Raw genomic sequence first — 16676 nt, forward strand, 5'->3', positions numbered from 1 at the left:
CTCGGCCTTCGGCGGCGTCTCCACGTGGAGGGAGACGCTGCCATGCGGCCCTACAGGCCCCAGACGCGGCGGATCGCGGCAGCCCCGGGGGAGCCGGCAGAAAGGTAAGGACCCGGTCGCTAGCCTGGCGACCAGGACCGCAACAAGGGCTGCCAGACTGGAATTGGGACTTGGCTACAATGTCCCTGATAATCTCATCTATATTGCTGTCTGCCTCAGCTCCTCCAGGTCTGCCACTCTAGACTTCAGAGATCGGATTCATTCTCTGAGAGACAGAAGCTTTTTGCACCAGGTGCATGTATGCAATCTCTCACCAGTGGGTAAAAAATCATACATGTGATACTCAAGGCAAAAGACTGGAAGGCCCCCCTCTTGTTGCTGGACTATTGCCTTCATCTTAATTTTGTTCAGTTCCTAGTTAAGTTTAGGTTGCTATGGGAGTAGGAATGTGTACAATTAGAGTCTTGATAGTGACCTACAAGGGGATGATTAAACTCTTGCTAAGGCATGGGGAATTACTGAATTTAAGTTAAATGTTGATTAGTTTTTTTTTTAAAGTGTGAAAGTGGCACCTGCCTATAAATCAAAGGATGAGATAGGGGTGGGTGGGAGGGAGGGAAAGACAAATACACAAACTCCTGGTTTTAGCCTGCCCTGTGACTAGCTATTTAATACAGACACAAACACACCAAAATACCCATAAATATTTATGTTCTAACATTTCCCCAAGCCAGTACTTAGCGATTTTCTTCAGGTACCAGAAAGGTTATCCTCTCTTCTCAGTGCTCCCACTGGATTGTGGGATACTGAGCTCTCCCCCTGCAATATATATTGTGCTTCTAAGGTAAGTTAGTTCAAAACAATCCTTTTGGAGATTTTCATTACAGTTATCCTGAGTGACTCACTGCTGACAGGAAAGCCATAGTCAGTTTGTTCATTTTTAGATGTAAAGTGAAGATGTCATTCACAAAGTAGTAAAGAAAGCAAGAAGCATTGATCAAGATACTTTTTTTTTTAATTCATTTTGATAAATGCAGACTATATGGGCACAGGTTTTGTATACAGTCAAAAAATGATTATATAATTGTACCATGGGTCAAATTAATTTTTCAGGAGGTAATAAAACAAAGAAGTAAAATTAATTATTCATGATTTTCAGGATAAATGTATATATTACTATAGGATCAAGTAGCTCGACATACAAAAGATCATATACAAACTAACAAGTTGTTATGAGAACCTCCGTGCTCCAAGTTTAAGACCTTTACTGCAACAACAAATTGGAGAAGCCTGTAAAATGGCAACTAATGGACAGGATGTTTAGTGTTTATATCTGCCAGAAATCAGAATTTTCATAAACAGAGAATGTCCACAAATTCTTTAAAGGATGCAGAGTCTGTGAAGTGAAATTGGATTTAAAGTAAATGGAGGTTATACACAGCCTAGAGGCAAGATGACTGAAATCCAATAGAAGGTATTAAAATAGGACCTGTCAACTCATGGTCATCTTGTAAACCTGGTCCAAATCTTCTCTGGAGACACTCAAGCTTCTCCAGTGATCTGGATGAGTAACACCTCTCTCTGTACAGCCCAAACAAGCCTGCTACAAGTGCTAGTGGCAAGTGATGGTCACTACTGGGGCACAGGGAGGAACATTCTTGGTAATACAGTTCAAGAAGTTATTAGTTTAGTCTTAATTTAGCTTTAATTTTAACTTTACAGAAGTTTCATGATTTGGCATTGTCAGATTACATTTATAACTACTGTATTGTCATTACCTAGATCAGCCCACACCAAGAGAAAAACTAAAACCTGTACAGGCAGAGGGGGCTAGGGAGCAGGGAGACACCAGGAGAGCCTCAGGACTGTAAATAAAAACCTGGGGCACTGCATGCTCTGATACAGTCTTTCACCAGCTGATGGCCTCTTTATATGCAAACATAAAACTCCATGATCCTTGGTTTCAGATTTAGTCTAGATTTTGATTTGGGAAAACAGATTAGTTTAATTCTAATTGACTGATTACTAATGAATTCAAATCAGGCAGCATGTCTCCTCTGGTTCAGTGAGGCTGAAATGCAAACAGTCAATATAACATTTGTATCCTTGTCCTCTTCCTGATGGGAGGAGACTTTCTGGTCCATTTGGATCCACTTCATGGCAAGTTATGGGATGATACAAAGCTGTCCACTGTATCCCACTGGACACAGGCAGTTCCCCGAGGGCTGACAGGTCCCTCCATTCCTACACAGAGAGGTGCAGGTAGCTGTGAAGGGAGACAATGCAATTATATAGCCATATTTGAAAAGAAAGAGACTTCCTGAACTTAGAAAGTGTATCTGAAGCCCACACATTGATCACCTCTCACAGGAGCCTGGACATTCTGCTGATCTGCTATGATTCAAATTGATCACCTCTCACAGGAGCCTGGACATGCTGGTGATCTGCTATGATTCACTCCCAATACATGAGCCTGGGCTGGCATAGCTGCAGAGCTGTGTACTACCTGCAGGAAAACCCGGGTTTGATTGCTGGGCTCGGCTCCAGCTACTTTTACAACCACAGAGAAGGGAGTGGTAACCTTCACAAAACAGTGACACGGGCCATGGTCAAGGCCTTTCACTGCACTGGCTGAGTTGGGAGGGGAGGGGATAAAACTAGTGGAAAACCCCAGTTAGATGCAAATCAAGAGGCAATACACTGTAGCCCAATAGAGTCCAGTCCTGCTTCAGCGAGAAACCCAAAGAAGCAGGAGGGAACTGCTGGGCCCCCACTCCTTAATACATAGGTTTGTGTGTTTTGATATTATTTAGTTAGATGCTCCACAAGAAGATCACAACGCTTTACAGTAACAGCATATACTTTGCAAACTTGCAGGATGTGATGCTCTTACCGGATCTACATATGAATTATTCAGAGATGTTGCATAGTGCCAAATCAGTCTTTTCTTCAGATGTCAGTAAAGATGACGCTTCTGTATGGCAAAGCTCCTTCACATTGTTTGAATCCCGCAGTGTGACATTTTGGCATCCATATTTAAAATGGTGGCATATGTTGCTCTGAACTGTACAGGGCACAGCCTAATGCTTTCTACAGAATTCAAGGATGGTTAGCATCAGCCCCAGAAAAGGGTGGGACCACGGACCCTGAGCCGTCTGTCTTTGATAGTCTTCCAATCCATCAGGCTGGTGACAGTAGTCACTCCTATTCAATCTGGGATCTCTAACTCCACTCCTCACTCTAAATTGTCCTGAGAAAGCCATCATGAAAGACTGGACCTGACAATCTCTTGAAGCAGTAGCAAGAGCTAAAATTCCTCCAAGAGCGGATTCCAGTAAGACAAAAGAGCCCTTGGGAGAGACCTCATATATGCGAATAGAAGCCATAAGTGGCCAAGACCTGCAAATAATCCCACACTCTTGGTACCAAAAGGCACAAAAGACAATGGACCTGAGCCTACAACTTCGTCAACTTCTCCGCAGTGAGGAACACTCTTCTCAACCGGGTACCGAATGCGCCTCCAGATACTCCAGGGACTGAGAGGGAATAAGACTGCTCTTTGCTAGGTTTACCACCCAGTCTAGAGACTACAACTTCTGCATCTCCCACTGCACGGAATGATGAAACATGTTTCCTGGCTTTGCCTTCATGAATCAGTCATCCAGATAGGGGTGTACCAAGACCCCTTGTTTCTGCAAAGCCGCAGCTACCACTACCCATCACCTTTGGGAAGGTCCGAGGAGCCGTCGCCAACTCAAAGGTAAAGCCTGGAACAGTAAATACTTGCCTAGTATCTTAAATCATAGAGACTCCTGCCTGGCCTGATGGGTATATGCAGATAAGCCTCTGTCAAATCTAGCCAAGCCCAAAGATTCCCTTTTGTGAACCACTGCAATATTTCCAGGAGAAAGTGAGATATCCAGAGTGCCACATTGACCTTATTTAGATTCAGAATGGGGCGGAAAGTGCCTTCTTCCTATGGCACCCTGAGATAGCTTGAATATCTGCCTTTCCCCTGTTCTCCTGGAGAACAGGCACTATCGCTTCCAGACATTGTAAACACTCTACCATTTCGTGCATGGTGTCTCTTTACTCACAATGTTCAAGGGGAACTCCTGAAGACTTCTTGGACTGGATGAGCAAAATCAAAGACGTATCTATCTCTTATCCAATTCAGTACCCATTGGTCCAAAGCGACCTCGGACTACGCCTCGTAAACAAAGGGCCAATCTCCCTCCAACCACTTTTTGAGAAGAGTGGACCAGCCTCACTTCATTGTGAGGTCTTGCTGCCTCCGACCCCTTGACCTGAGCTATTCTGGGTGGATTTATGTGACTGCTGCCACCCTGATCCTTGCTTCTGAGATGAGAACGACCTTCTGTTTGAGTGATACCTTCTCATTTCTTGAAATCTAGATCAAGGTGGAAAACTCTTTCTGCTCCATTTTGGTTTATCTTCAGGCAACTCTAGCCCTTTGGTATTTCCCCAAAATGCTTTACTAGTTGCTCCAGATCTGCGCTGAACAATAACTGCCCCTTAAAGGAGAAATTACTGAGCTGGGACTTGGACCAGATGTCGACTGACCAATTGTGTAATCAGACAATACCACCGACACCATAATACTGGATGATGTCAGAATTGGATCATAGAGCGCGTCCACCACACAAGCCCTGGCTGTTTCCAGATGGAAAACCTGTCCTTTTGTCTGCAAGCTCTGCACCATCATAGATAGGCCCATTGCATACAACAGCTACAAACTGCTGCCCGTATGCTCAAGGCCAAAATCTCAAACATCCTTTTCAGGTGGATACTTCCGATCCTGAGCATCTGTTAGCAGAACTGAACCTGCCACCGGAATGGTAGCTTTCTTCAGTTCCACTTCTGGAGTATCCCACTCCCAGAGAACCAATTCTTTTTCTTTTGTTTTATTGTTCTATGGAAATTAAAGACTTAGGGCAGTCCTGCAGGCCTTCCATGACAGGGTCCACCCTTAATGGTTGGACCTCTCCTGAGAAATTTTTATTTCTAACTCTTCCAAACATGTGTGGGATCAAAGGCCACAGTCTGACCTTCCTGAACAACTTAATCACCTTAGGATTATCTTCGGCCACTGGAAGATCCTCCAGATCACAGACATCCTTATAAGTCCCCGAAGGGCTCTTCCAGGCCATCATCTAAACTCCCATCAGCAGCATCACTCATCCGATGAGCCCTAGGTCTATCAGAGAACATAAGAACATAAGAAAATGCCATACTGGGTCAGACCAAGGGTCCATCAAGCCCAGCATCCTGTTTCCAACAGAGGCCAATCCAGGCCATAAGAACCTGGCAAGTACCCAAAAACTAAGTCTATTCCATGTAACCATTGCTAATGGCAGTGGCTATTCTCTAAGTGAACTCAATAGCAGGTAATGGACTTCTCCTCCAAGAACTTATCCAATCCTTTTTTAAACACAGCTATACTAACTGCACTCACCACATCCTCTGGCAACAAATGCCAGAGTTTAATTGTGCGTTGAGATTGTGTCTTCTGTGGAAGAGCATGCTTGCCTACTGCTCCCCCCTTTTTTTGTTTGCTAAATAAACTTTATGCAATAATAGGACCAAGCCAGAGGAAAAACCTTCTAATCCTCTGGAATCTTTCCCATGGGCTCCTCAGCCTCATCACTGCTCTCTGGGTCCACAGGGAAATCACGAATGAGTGGCGATAAAGGGGGTGGGGAATCCCTCCCTTGCCCCTGTGCTTCCTGCTGTTTGCCACAAGGTAAGAAAATGAACGCTATTCCCGAGCTTGTCAATTGAGTTCTCTTGCCTGCTGCAATCGGCTGGGTAAACCTTTTGCCCCGTATTGCCTCAGCGGCTGTCCCTGGGCTTTCTTTTCCTCCCGAGGCACACTTGCCGCATAGCGCGTCTACTCTTAGGTGTGTACTCATCTCCCCACAGGCCTAGAAGCAGTAGCCGCATCTCACGGCCGCCGCTATTATGCACGCACCTCACGCTCGATAGGAACTTGCCTGCAAACAGCCCGCACTGAAGTCTCCCGACCCATGCACCCAGTGGGCCTCAACAGCTCGCTCTCTTTTTCCTCCCTCAGCTGCCTCAAGACCAGAATATCAGCAGCTGTCTCTTGTCGAATTTCTTTTTTTTTAATGACAACAGGCCTTCGAAAATACCCCCCAGAAAAAAGAAATGGAATACTTTCCCGATAGTGATTTTGACACCGGAGGGACAGAGAGAACTGTCCAAGGGGAAGAAAGGAGCCAGAGCACTGGCTTTCAGTCCCCTTGTTGACCTCAGGATGAGCCAAACCAGGGATACGAACCCCCTGCTCGCCCTGCTCCACACCTGAGGGATGGCCCATGCCTAACACTTCAGGGAGCTCACACAAGAACCATATTCTGTCTTTTTTTTTTTAAGAAATCTCCAGACTGCAGGTTTGCACTTCTACCACCTGCTGGAGACAGAGAAATACTGAGGGACTGCAAGTGGCATTGCGGCTTACATAGCAGTGTCAGAAAGGTTTTTTTGTTCATTGCCTCCATCTGCTGGTAGGGATGCAAAACCCACTTGTCTGGACTGATCTGGGATATGAACAAGAACTGCTCTTAAGTTGCTTAACCATGAACCCTTTGATGGTAATGGTAGCATAATCAAATTTCGGCTCACTACTCTGTAAAACTTACAGGTGCACGGCCCAATCAAATTGAATGTTTCAGATGTATAACACTGCTGCTCAATCCCATCAGCTGGAAGCAGAGAATCCTGCCTTTAGCTGTCACTGCAGCACACAAATGTAGTAATGATGGTACAGGATGAAAAAAATGTTCTCTGCCTCTGTCAATTGGATGAGGGACTAAACCCAATTGTTCTGGACTGGTGTAGCAGAAAAGCAAAAGAAGTTGCATTTTAACAGGAAAATGCTAAAAAGGAAACTAAGTGAAGAAGTAAAATATGAACTGGGAAACAGGTAAAATCCGTGGCCCCTTTATAGCTGCAAAAATTGGGGACATTGGTAGAATGATTAAAAGAACAAAAAGCTATTTATCCATTCACGCATCCTCCTGCTCCCTCACCTGTAGCGCAGTCTGCTCCCGTGTATCCGGTGTGGCAGGAGCACAGTCCCGGGGCGCTGCACCAGCCATTCCTGCAGGTTGTACTACACATTGCTGGGACAAAAGAAAACACAGCCAAGTTAGTCACTGTTAGTGCACACAATTAGCCTGCTGCCACACAATTTACAACCTCTCACTAGATCAACAAGCCTGTCCCCACCCTCTAATTAAACCATCTGAACACACACAGGTAAGGGGTTGAATTACCACAGGTTTGCAATGTGTGAGCAATAGCACCAAGGCCAAGGGTTTGAGCATCTGAAGAAAGCCACACCCTGCCTGTTTGCACTCTCTCTCGGCTCTCTGCTTCCTGCCCCAACCCTTTCCCTCACAGGCAATGTGCAGGGAAGGATGGGAGGGGATGAGGCTGAGGCCGGAGCAGACAGAGATGAGAAGAGCCACTCGGCTCCCTAATCCAGGCCCCATCCCCTCGTTTTTTCCTTTCCCTCCTACTGAATGGAATAGCAGGTGAAGAGGTGAAGCTGAGTGGACAGAGTGGTCAGCATGTTTGATCCCTCAAGATCTCTTAAGTCAAACCAAAGTCACTTTTGATATAATTCCTGGATAGAGTGATATCCCTTAAGATGTTACCTTTATACAAAAGGTTCTTGCACTTGAATGTCTGTAAAAGCCTCGAGAATGGCGCCACGCTCACAAGTTTCAGACCTGTGCTAATCCAACCCTTTTATATAAGAACATAAGAACCTGCCATACTGGGTCAGACCAAGGGTCCATCAAGCCCAGCATCCTGTTTCCAACAGTGGCCAATCCAGGCCATAAGAACCTGGCAAGTACCCAAAAACTAAGTCTATTCCATGTTACCATTGCTAATGGCAGTGGCTATTCTCTAAGTGAACTTAATAGCAGGTAATGGACTTCTCCTCCAAGAACTTATCCAATCCTTTTTTAAACACAGCTACACTAACTGCACTAACCACATCCTCTGGCAACAAATTCCAGAGTTTAATTGTGCGTTGAGTGAAAAAGAACTTTCTCCGATTAGTTTTAAATGTGCCCCATGCTAACTTCATGCCTCTCTGTTATCATGTATCCGATGATATATGCACACATACCATGCTGTGTCATTAATAGCATGGCACACTGCTGAAGCAGAGGGCATTTTCAGCCCACGTAAACTCATACATTCAGAAAGACATGGAGGACTTTCTCAAGAATGCATGAAAAAGGGTGGCTGCACTGTATTTCAAGGCAAAATAATAGTGACATTTCACAGTTAGGCAAATTTGGAAAGCTGTTACACATCGCAAAATTGCATATGTGTGTGTAACATGTAACATGTGTGTGGGTAACATGTAACGTGTGTGGGTAACATGTCGTAGAAAAAGATGGAAATATTATTGTAATTTGAAAAAATGCTCCAATGAAATAATTTTATAGCATTTGTTGTTTCATTGTCTATTTTTTATTTTTATTTTTTATTTTTTAATTTTTTGTTTTTAACTTATATTATAAATTTTTACTGTTTTTGTAATCTGAAGACAATAAAACTGCTTAATTATTATTGTGAAAGTGAACTGCATCAGCAAGCCAGTCGGCTTGCTGATGCAGTGGGTAACATGTAACATGTGTGTGGATAACATGTAATGGCGTACATGCTAGTTCTTAAACCTGGAAAGTATTTTCAGTTTTGGGCGCATATTTACTGGCACAAAAAAAAAGGCAGGCAAGGCGCGTTCTGGGACAGAGTCAAGAGGTATTTTATGAGATTTATGCGTTAGAGTATTTATTACCCGCCCCTCCAAAAAAGTCCAGGGCAAGGTACAAAACGCACATGCATAATAGAAATAAAAACAGAGAATTATAAAGACAAAATAAAATCCGCTCCGTGGGGTTTTGATAACGGAGCCCTCTACTTTTATATCTCAGTCTCTCCACCAGTTCGGGATGGCTTCATGGGATTAGGCTCTGATTAAACAGGAAATGGGAAGGGAAGAATTTGGGCAGCCTGAGGGGTGCTGAGGAGCTGGAGTTTTTATACCTGGCTGTTGAACTTCTTCACTTCCCGTTGTCCTGGAACATAATGGATACCCTCATCTAGGACTGGTGAAATTATACGATGATTTGCCAATAAGTAATCTGTCCTTACTTATTACGTCTTATGGCAAAAACGTGTCTCTCATACAGGGGATATCAGTACGGATCAAGTGCATCTGGTCTGACCAGCTGATAAGGACTGATCTCACACTACTGTGCACACCCAGGAATGCCTTATTGCAATTATTATTTTTGATTAATAAAGGTCCTTTTACAGCATTTGTATCCAACCTGCTGAGATATTGGTATAGGTCAGGAGCTTTTGCAGCCAAAATGCTTTGATTATAAAGATCCTAGCTGAAAGAGCTAATAAATGAAAGGCAGGTTAAGTGACGTGCTCGAGGTTGCACGATGAGTAGTATTAGGACATTGGAACCAATGTTCCCAGAATCCAAGCTCATTAACCACTATACTGCCCATCCCTTATTTACTTCTCATGAATGTCCTATGGATGCCCTTACGACCGTGCCCATTATCATCCACATATTAAGTAGGGTGATCAAGGGAATTTATTCATTCATGCTGGGAGTCCTCTGTTCTTCAATTCATTCTTTACAGCTATTGGGGGAATCTCAGAACTCACGGCTGTCGCAGAATCTCCCTGTGTAGCCCGCAGGGCACAGGCACTTTCCTGTGGATTGACAGGTCCCTCCATTCCTGCAGAGAGAGGCGCAGGTAGCTGCAAGAACAAACATAATTAGGTCCAGCGATGCGCATAAAGCCCCGGGATGCTCGTATGTCCCACATCTTCGAAAGAGGCGGGAAGGAGAGAGAGAGAGAGAGAGAGAGAGAGAGAGAGAGAGAGAGAGAGAGAGAGAGAGAGAGAGAGAGAGAGAGAGAGAGAGACTAGACATAATGCCATCACCCTAGATAAGTATTTATATCTCTGTGGGAGATCCACCTAGTAACTCAAGGTGAGGTTTAGGTATTAGTGTAGGGGGTTAGGGGCCACTTTCACATTCAATGTGAGACGTACAAACAGAACAGTGCTCTCTTGTGAAGATTTGATGACCCTCGGAGAGAGGAAACTCACCCAAAGCTGAGATTTGTGCAATGTTCTCTCAACCTAGCTTGATGTTATCAGGTAGAGAGTCCATCAAGCTAGGTTGAGAGAACAAGAACATTGCACAAATCTCTTTGCATAGGTATTAGTGCAAATTGCGATAAAGTGCCTATTACCATAAAACACGCCCCTTTTTCTATCGCAGGCGATATTTAGTGCATTTTGATAAATTCAGGCCTATAATAGTTATTAGTGGGGCGTGGGGGGAATATTTAAAGCAAAAGGATGACATTTCATAGTTAAATCACTTTTTAATATTTATTGAGTTGGCAAGGTCTTGCCAGTTAGTTACAGCAAGATAACTCTGCAACTCGTTTAACTGTTGGTCAACTTGTTTTCAACTGAACGGCTGATGCACTGACATTACATTTTAATGAAATCTTTACTATACATTCTTCCACTCTTTCTGTTGATGGAGAAAAGAAGGGATGAATCTTTGCTGTTATTGGAGAGAAGGATGGTAATGGGTGTAGGTATACAGGAAGAAGAAATCAAGTTACCCTACTAGCAGAGTAGGAGCAGGACGGTGTGGTGGAGGGGAACCGGTGAACTCACTTGTAGAGATAATGGGCAAATATTCAACAATGTTAAGCATGCAATTGGCCAAACTGTATTTGGTAATAGTCAACGGAGGAGTTTTGATCAGCAAACTAATAGGGGTATGCTCATGACTGCAAGCTGTTTAAGGTGCATCTTTCCTTGGCATTATATTGAGTACTATTATATTTGTGACTTACATTTTTCAAAATAAGTCTGAAATAAAGGAACATCTAAAATGAAATAGATGAGAAAGTATTGGGAGGGATTACTTGAGAGAGGTTTGGGGGCAGCATTTGTAGATGTTTTCAACATAGGATTATCTTTAAAGGGGCATCTACAAAGAATGATCAGTTTTAGTCCAACAACGTTTTTCTTTTCCTCTTAAATTATATATTTTAGATTGCAAAATGACCAATAGTGATTTAGATAAATGTAGAAGGGACACTGGCAGCAGGGTAGAAAGACACATCCCCTCTGCAGTCCACCACTAATAAAGAGAAGAAGAAATCTATAGTGTACGTGCTACCCCTACATTATGAAGACAGGATAACCAGGAGTCAGAATACAAAAGAGGCAAAGCTAAGGATTTGGCTTGACTTAGCAGCAGGGAGAGGAGGTGCTGTTTCTCTGGCTGACCTAGAGCTCAGGAACGTAGCTAAATGGGATGGTTCATAAAATACATACTTATTAGACTGACATTTAATCACATTCATAAGGGAAACTCAACCAAGATAACCCAGCAAGCTGCAGAGCCTTTAGTTAATGGCTGTTTATTTGTTGCATTTGCACCTGTTTTCATTTTTTTATATATGCGCTAATCTACTTTGTAATTATCCTTTACTTCCACCACTCTCCTTCCTTGGTTCTTCATGTAATGTGCTGGCAGTGCCCCTCTATACCTGGAATACATTTTTGACCACAGCGTTTTCAAGAACTCACGGCTGTCGCAGAACCTCCCCGTGTATCCTGCAGGACACAGGCAGCTCCCCCAGGACTGGCAGGTCCCGCCATTGTAACAGAGTGATGAGCACGTAGCTGTAAGCAGAAAGAAACGTTAAGCCTGCTTCATGATGAAGATGCTCGGTTTATTCTACATCTCAGAGTGCATTTCTTTCATTTGCCCGTGCACAGCTGTGGAATGGCAAAGAACTTGTGAGGTGACCCTTTATTTCTATCCATGAGAGCACAGCGTCTTAAAATATTTAAGGTTTAAAAGCTGAACGCGTGCCCATATCGGGAGAATGGAGCACATCCAGCAGCAGAGACCAGTTTCAATCCACTGAGCTGTGGGTTACGGGCACAGCTCACTCCCGCTGCACCATGCGAATACCTCGTATGGATTACATGTTTGTGCCTTTGTTTGTGGTGGTGCTTTTATTCATTTCAGAATGCACTAAAACAATGTAATACTTACTGAAATGATTTAGTGTGTGCTAAAACACCAGGCAACATGAAATTTCATGCGTCTTTTCCCTATAGTTTCATTTTCAAAATGACACAAAGCAATCATCATTAATGTTTCTGTTAAATAAAAGATGTAGAATGCTCTCACCTATACTTACTTAACTGTGATTATTCAAAATAATGTATCCAAGGAATAACGTAAGACCTAATGAAAACATTTCCACTGTATATATAGCGCATATTGCTTTAATCATAGATTATATTCTTTTTAAATAGACTTATCTTATGCAAGCATAAATGCTCGCTTGAATTCCCAGGACCGACTTAGGCCGTGTTTGGATGTTACCAAAAACATCTGCAATTTCATGCAGTTTACTTCAACAAATAAAAAAAATAAAAAAAACCCCCAGTGATTGATATTAAGAGATTTTCCACAAAGATTTTGTTTGTGTGACAAACAATATAAATGTTTCCACACACTTAGGTCTTAAGTTATTGTGCATTGATTGTACTATTTTACCTAAGCACAGTTAATAAGTTAGGCACAGTTGAGAACCAGCTTTTACTTACTTGTTTATATTAACATTTGTAATCTGCCTTTTCTGAATCAGCTCAGAGCACAACAGAAATAAATCATAATCATGGTAACAAAACAGTAAACCCAAGCTCATATAACATACACACAGTAAAATAAATAAGTAATAAAAACACCACAGTTATCCACCCAGCCAGTCCCTCCTGCTCCCTCACCTGTCCCACAGTCTGCTCCTGTGTATCCGGTGTAGCAGGAGCAGACTCCCGGGGAGCTGCACCAGCCATTCCTGCAGGACGGAGTGCAGATTGCTGGCATTGAAAAGACAAAAAGAAAAACAGACATAGTAACAGCCATCAGTGCATCTGTTTTTCTAATGAGCTTTGTTGACAGAACGCCATTCAAACAGAGCAGAATTCAGACCCCTTACCTCTTTCTGTCTGTATCAGTCATACACTAAGGACGTGCACTCATTTAAGAGGAGTTTGTTTGCATTGTGGATCTAGTCAGAGGGAACAATCTCCACACCCCCAAGCTGGCCTGCAGCTCCTCAGGATTCACTGCTTGCATAACTTCTAGAGGCAGCTCAGGCAAAAATGTCTTTCCTGCCAGTAGTCAGCACATAGCCTAGACGCATTCCCCATCACTACATTTTCCCACTCCAAGCCATTTCCATACTTGCTAAGATCCAGGCACTCACCAGTGTCACAGAATCTCCCCGTGTATCCTGCAGCACACAAGCAGTTTCCAGAGGACTGACAGGTCCCGCCATTCCTACAGAGGGATTCACAGGTAGCTGAAAAAATAAGTAAAAACACACAGCAAATATTAATTCCAAGACCTGAGGGGCATTTTCCTCATCTTAGACGAGAGTATGACTTATTGGTTATTGTTCCCCAAGATAACAATAGTCATCACCCTAATATGATCAGTTAGAAATATGAGGATTTCTTTTCTTTAAATTCTTTTAAAGAGAGGGAAAGCAATTTTCAAAGCTATGTGGGTAAAACGTGATTTGCCCGGGTTGACAGCCTCTGCAAATTGTCCACCTTGTAAAGGGGGGTGCAATCCCACACATGAGCGTTTACATGCATTTAACAGAGATATTCCAGGGACAGGGTTAGGTCAGGGGAGATGAAAATGCGTTTAGGGGGGAATTTTCAAAGGAGTTCTGCTCATAAAAGTAGCAATTTTCAAAAGCCCATTTACGCGCATAAATCTTTTTGAAAATTACCTCCTCAGCTTTCGATTTGTAAAACTCTGTATGCTGTTTTAATTGGAAAAAAAGTATTTTCAGAAGCAGCTGGTGCAACTCTCCCTGCAGGTGCTTTTTATCCAAGGCAATTCTCAAAGTAAAATGTCCTCACTTACTTTCCCTTTGAAAATTGGGGCAAAGACTGTGGGTAAAAGTAGCTTTGAACTTTACAGTAATGCAGGCAGTCAGAAAATTGCCCTCAGAATCCCTAAACTTTATTGTTTTTATTCTACAAGATTGTGTTCAATGAACGGTTTGATCCTTTCCCAAATACACAGAGCTCCATATTCAGAAAACCCGCTGACTGGGTACGGTATCCAGATAACTTTAGAACAGTTATTTGTCCAACTAGAGTTATTCGGTTAACTTTAGGATATCAGCGTTGACCAGTTAAAGTTTAACCATGTGCCAGGAATTCCCTCAGTGCCATCTCGTTTTATCTAGATACATTTTGTGTGGGCATCACTTTATTCAGACAAAATTTAGCCGTGAGCTGCAGGCACATTTGGGGGAGGCAAGGAACCGTCCAGTCTCCATAGCAGGCCCTATTTTATGGAACGCTAGGTCTCAACATCTATGCCTTAGAAGAGAGACAAAAGCATTTAAGAAAAATGTAAAGATATGGTTATTTAAAATGGTATTTGATGGTACAACATCTTAAGTTGCAGGGCAACCTTTCAAGACGGAAGCAGTCAGGTAAGATCATGTAGTCTCCTTTTAGTTTTTTTAGTCAATTAATTTTATTATGTTTTATATTTATATTTATTTCTATTCATTGTGCATTATTCATTCTCTGTAAAAAAAACTGTTTAGGGTTATGTTATTAGGTGCTTTTTGATTTTTATTGTGATAATTTGGTTGTTTTTTATTTTATAATGAGTTTGTGGTTTTATTGTGTTTGTCAATAACTTTATGAATGTTCAAATTGTAAACCACTATAACCTATGGAATAGCGGTTGAGAAATATTTTAACAAATAAATAAATTAAATAAAATAAATTAAATAATAAATAAATAAATAAATAATAAATAAAATAAATAAATAATAAATAAATAAATAATAAATAAATAAATAAATAATAAATAAATAATAAATAAATAAATAATAAATAAATAATAAATAATAAATAAATAATAAATAATAAATAAATAAATTAAATAAATAACAGGTTAAACCTAAAAGCATTCATAAATCAAACTACTAAGGACTGCTTCTATAAAATCCAAGTCTTAAAAAGAATAAGACCACTCTTCCATTTTCATGACTACAGAACTATTCTACAATCAATAATTTTTTCGAAACTAGATTACTGCAACTCTTTGCTATTAGGTCTTCCATCATCTCACACCAAACCCCTTCAGATGGTCCAAAACACGGCTGCTAGAATATTAACTAACACACGGAGAAGAGACCACATATCACCAATCCTCAAAGATCTGCACTGGCTGCCAATTCATTACAGAATCATATATAAGTCCATAACCATTATTTACAAAGCTATACATCTACACTCTCAGCTCACCCTTCAAATTCCTCTCAAAAAATTCACGTCCAAAAGACCAATCAGAGAATCCTATAGAGAAACCCTACAAGTACCACCCTCCAAATCTATGAGGCACATAACCGCCAGAGACAGGGCTTTCTCCACTGCAGGACCAACATTGTGGAACTCCATCCCACCAGATTTGCGACAGGAACCCTGCCTTCCTACATTTAGGAAAAGACTTAAAACGTGGCTATTCACGAAAGCCTTTCCGGAACTAAACTAAACCTATTCCATTATTACCTATTCGCTCAGACTTTGCCTTAATCATAATAATTAATATCCCTACCTCATAAGGGCAATTCTTCAACGCTATAAGCACATTGACTGACATATATGTTATATATATTTAAACCCCTGCTTCTTTTCTCTGATCCAAGTTATATTACTCCCTTGTTTTATTGTAACTGCATTCCTTAGCCTTCTCTTGTTTAACGTTTTTTACTACTATTACTATTATTTTATTATTATTATTACTTAGATCAATGTTATTTATTGCCTCTTGTTCCCTATCTACTTGTTAATTGTAAACCGACATGATGCGATTTTTATCGCGAATGCCGGTATAGAAAAACTTAAATTAAAAAAAAAAAAAAAAAGGGGAAAATTGTAAATGCTGAGGTTTGTCCAGGTAACTGCAAAAGGTAGCCCTCCACTCCTCATAAAAACAGACCAGTCTGCCCAAATGAGCCAGCCTACTGGTTTGTGGACTTGTGGGTCTGTGATGATCTCTCTCTCTCTCTGCCCTCCCCCCCCATTACTCTCCTGGAGATCTGTACCAGGTGCGCACCGCCCTCTCAGTGAGAGAGGATTTTCTCATGTTCCTCCCGAGCCTCCCTCCTGTCAGATTTTCAGAAGGCTCCCTTGCTCCTCGACTTTTCATTCTATTGGATGTGCTTCATTCTGCCACCTTATGAAGCAAACATTCACATATCTCCTCTTTCCTTTCTTTTTTAAAGAGAGGATGTGTTTACCTCCTTCAGTCAGATGGGCACTCTTTTACCTTCCCTGTGCATGACTAACAACACTGTGAGCCATACTCCATTCTGAGGCCTCCACCTTGTCAATGACCTTTTGTAGATGGGGTCTCTGGATCTGCACACAGAACTCAGTGTGGGGTCTCATCGTACATGGGTAATATTACTTCTCTCTTCTTACTACAAATATTTCTC

The 16676-nt window shown here is 42.0% G+C and overlaps 1 protein-coding gene across 1 annotated transcript in view; it reads right to left on the minus strand.

The window, feature by feature from the left end:
- Positions 1-1011: 1011 nt before the first annotated feature.
- Positions 1012-16676, minus strand: part of LOC115075294 (fibrillin-3-like) — a 144571-nt gene continuing 128906 nt past the window's right edge. The window contains exons 79-84 of the mRNA XM_029575587.1: positions 13407-13502; positions 12925-13017; positions 11710-11805; positions 9751-9846; positions 7074-7166; positions 1012-2266 (exon numbers count right to left, since the gene is read on the minus strand). Of these exons, the coding sequence (XP_029431447.1) occupies positions 2166-2266; positions 7074-7166; positions 9751-9846; positions 11710-11805; positions 12925-13017; positions 13407-13502 (575 nt within the window). The 3' untranslated portion in view covers positions 1012-2165. The remainder of the gene's footprint in view (positions 2267-7073; positions 7167-9750; positions 9847-11709; positions 11806-12924; positions 13018-13406; positions 13503-16676) is intronic.

Source organism: Rhinatrema bivittatum, chromosome 13 (genome assembly GCF_901001135.1).
Source record: "Rhinatrema bivittatum chromosome 13, aRhiBiv1.1, whole genome shotgun sequence".
Taxonomy (NCBI): domain Eukaryota; kingdom Metazoa; phylum Chordata; class Amphibia; order Gymnophiona; family Rhinatrematidae; genus Rhinatrema; species Rhinatrema bivittatum.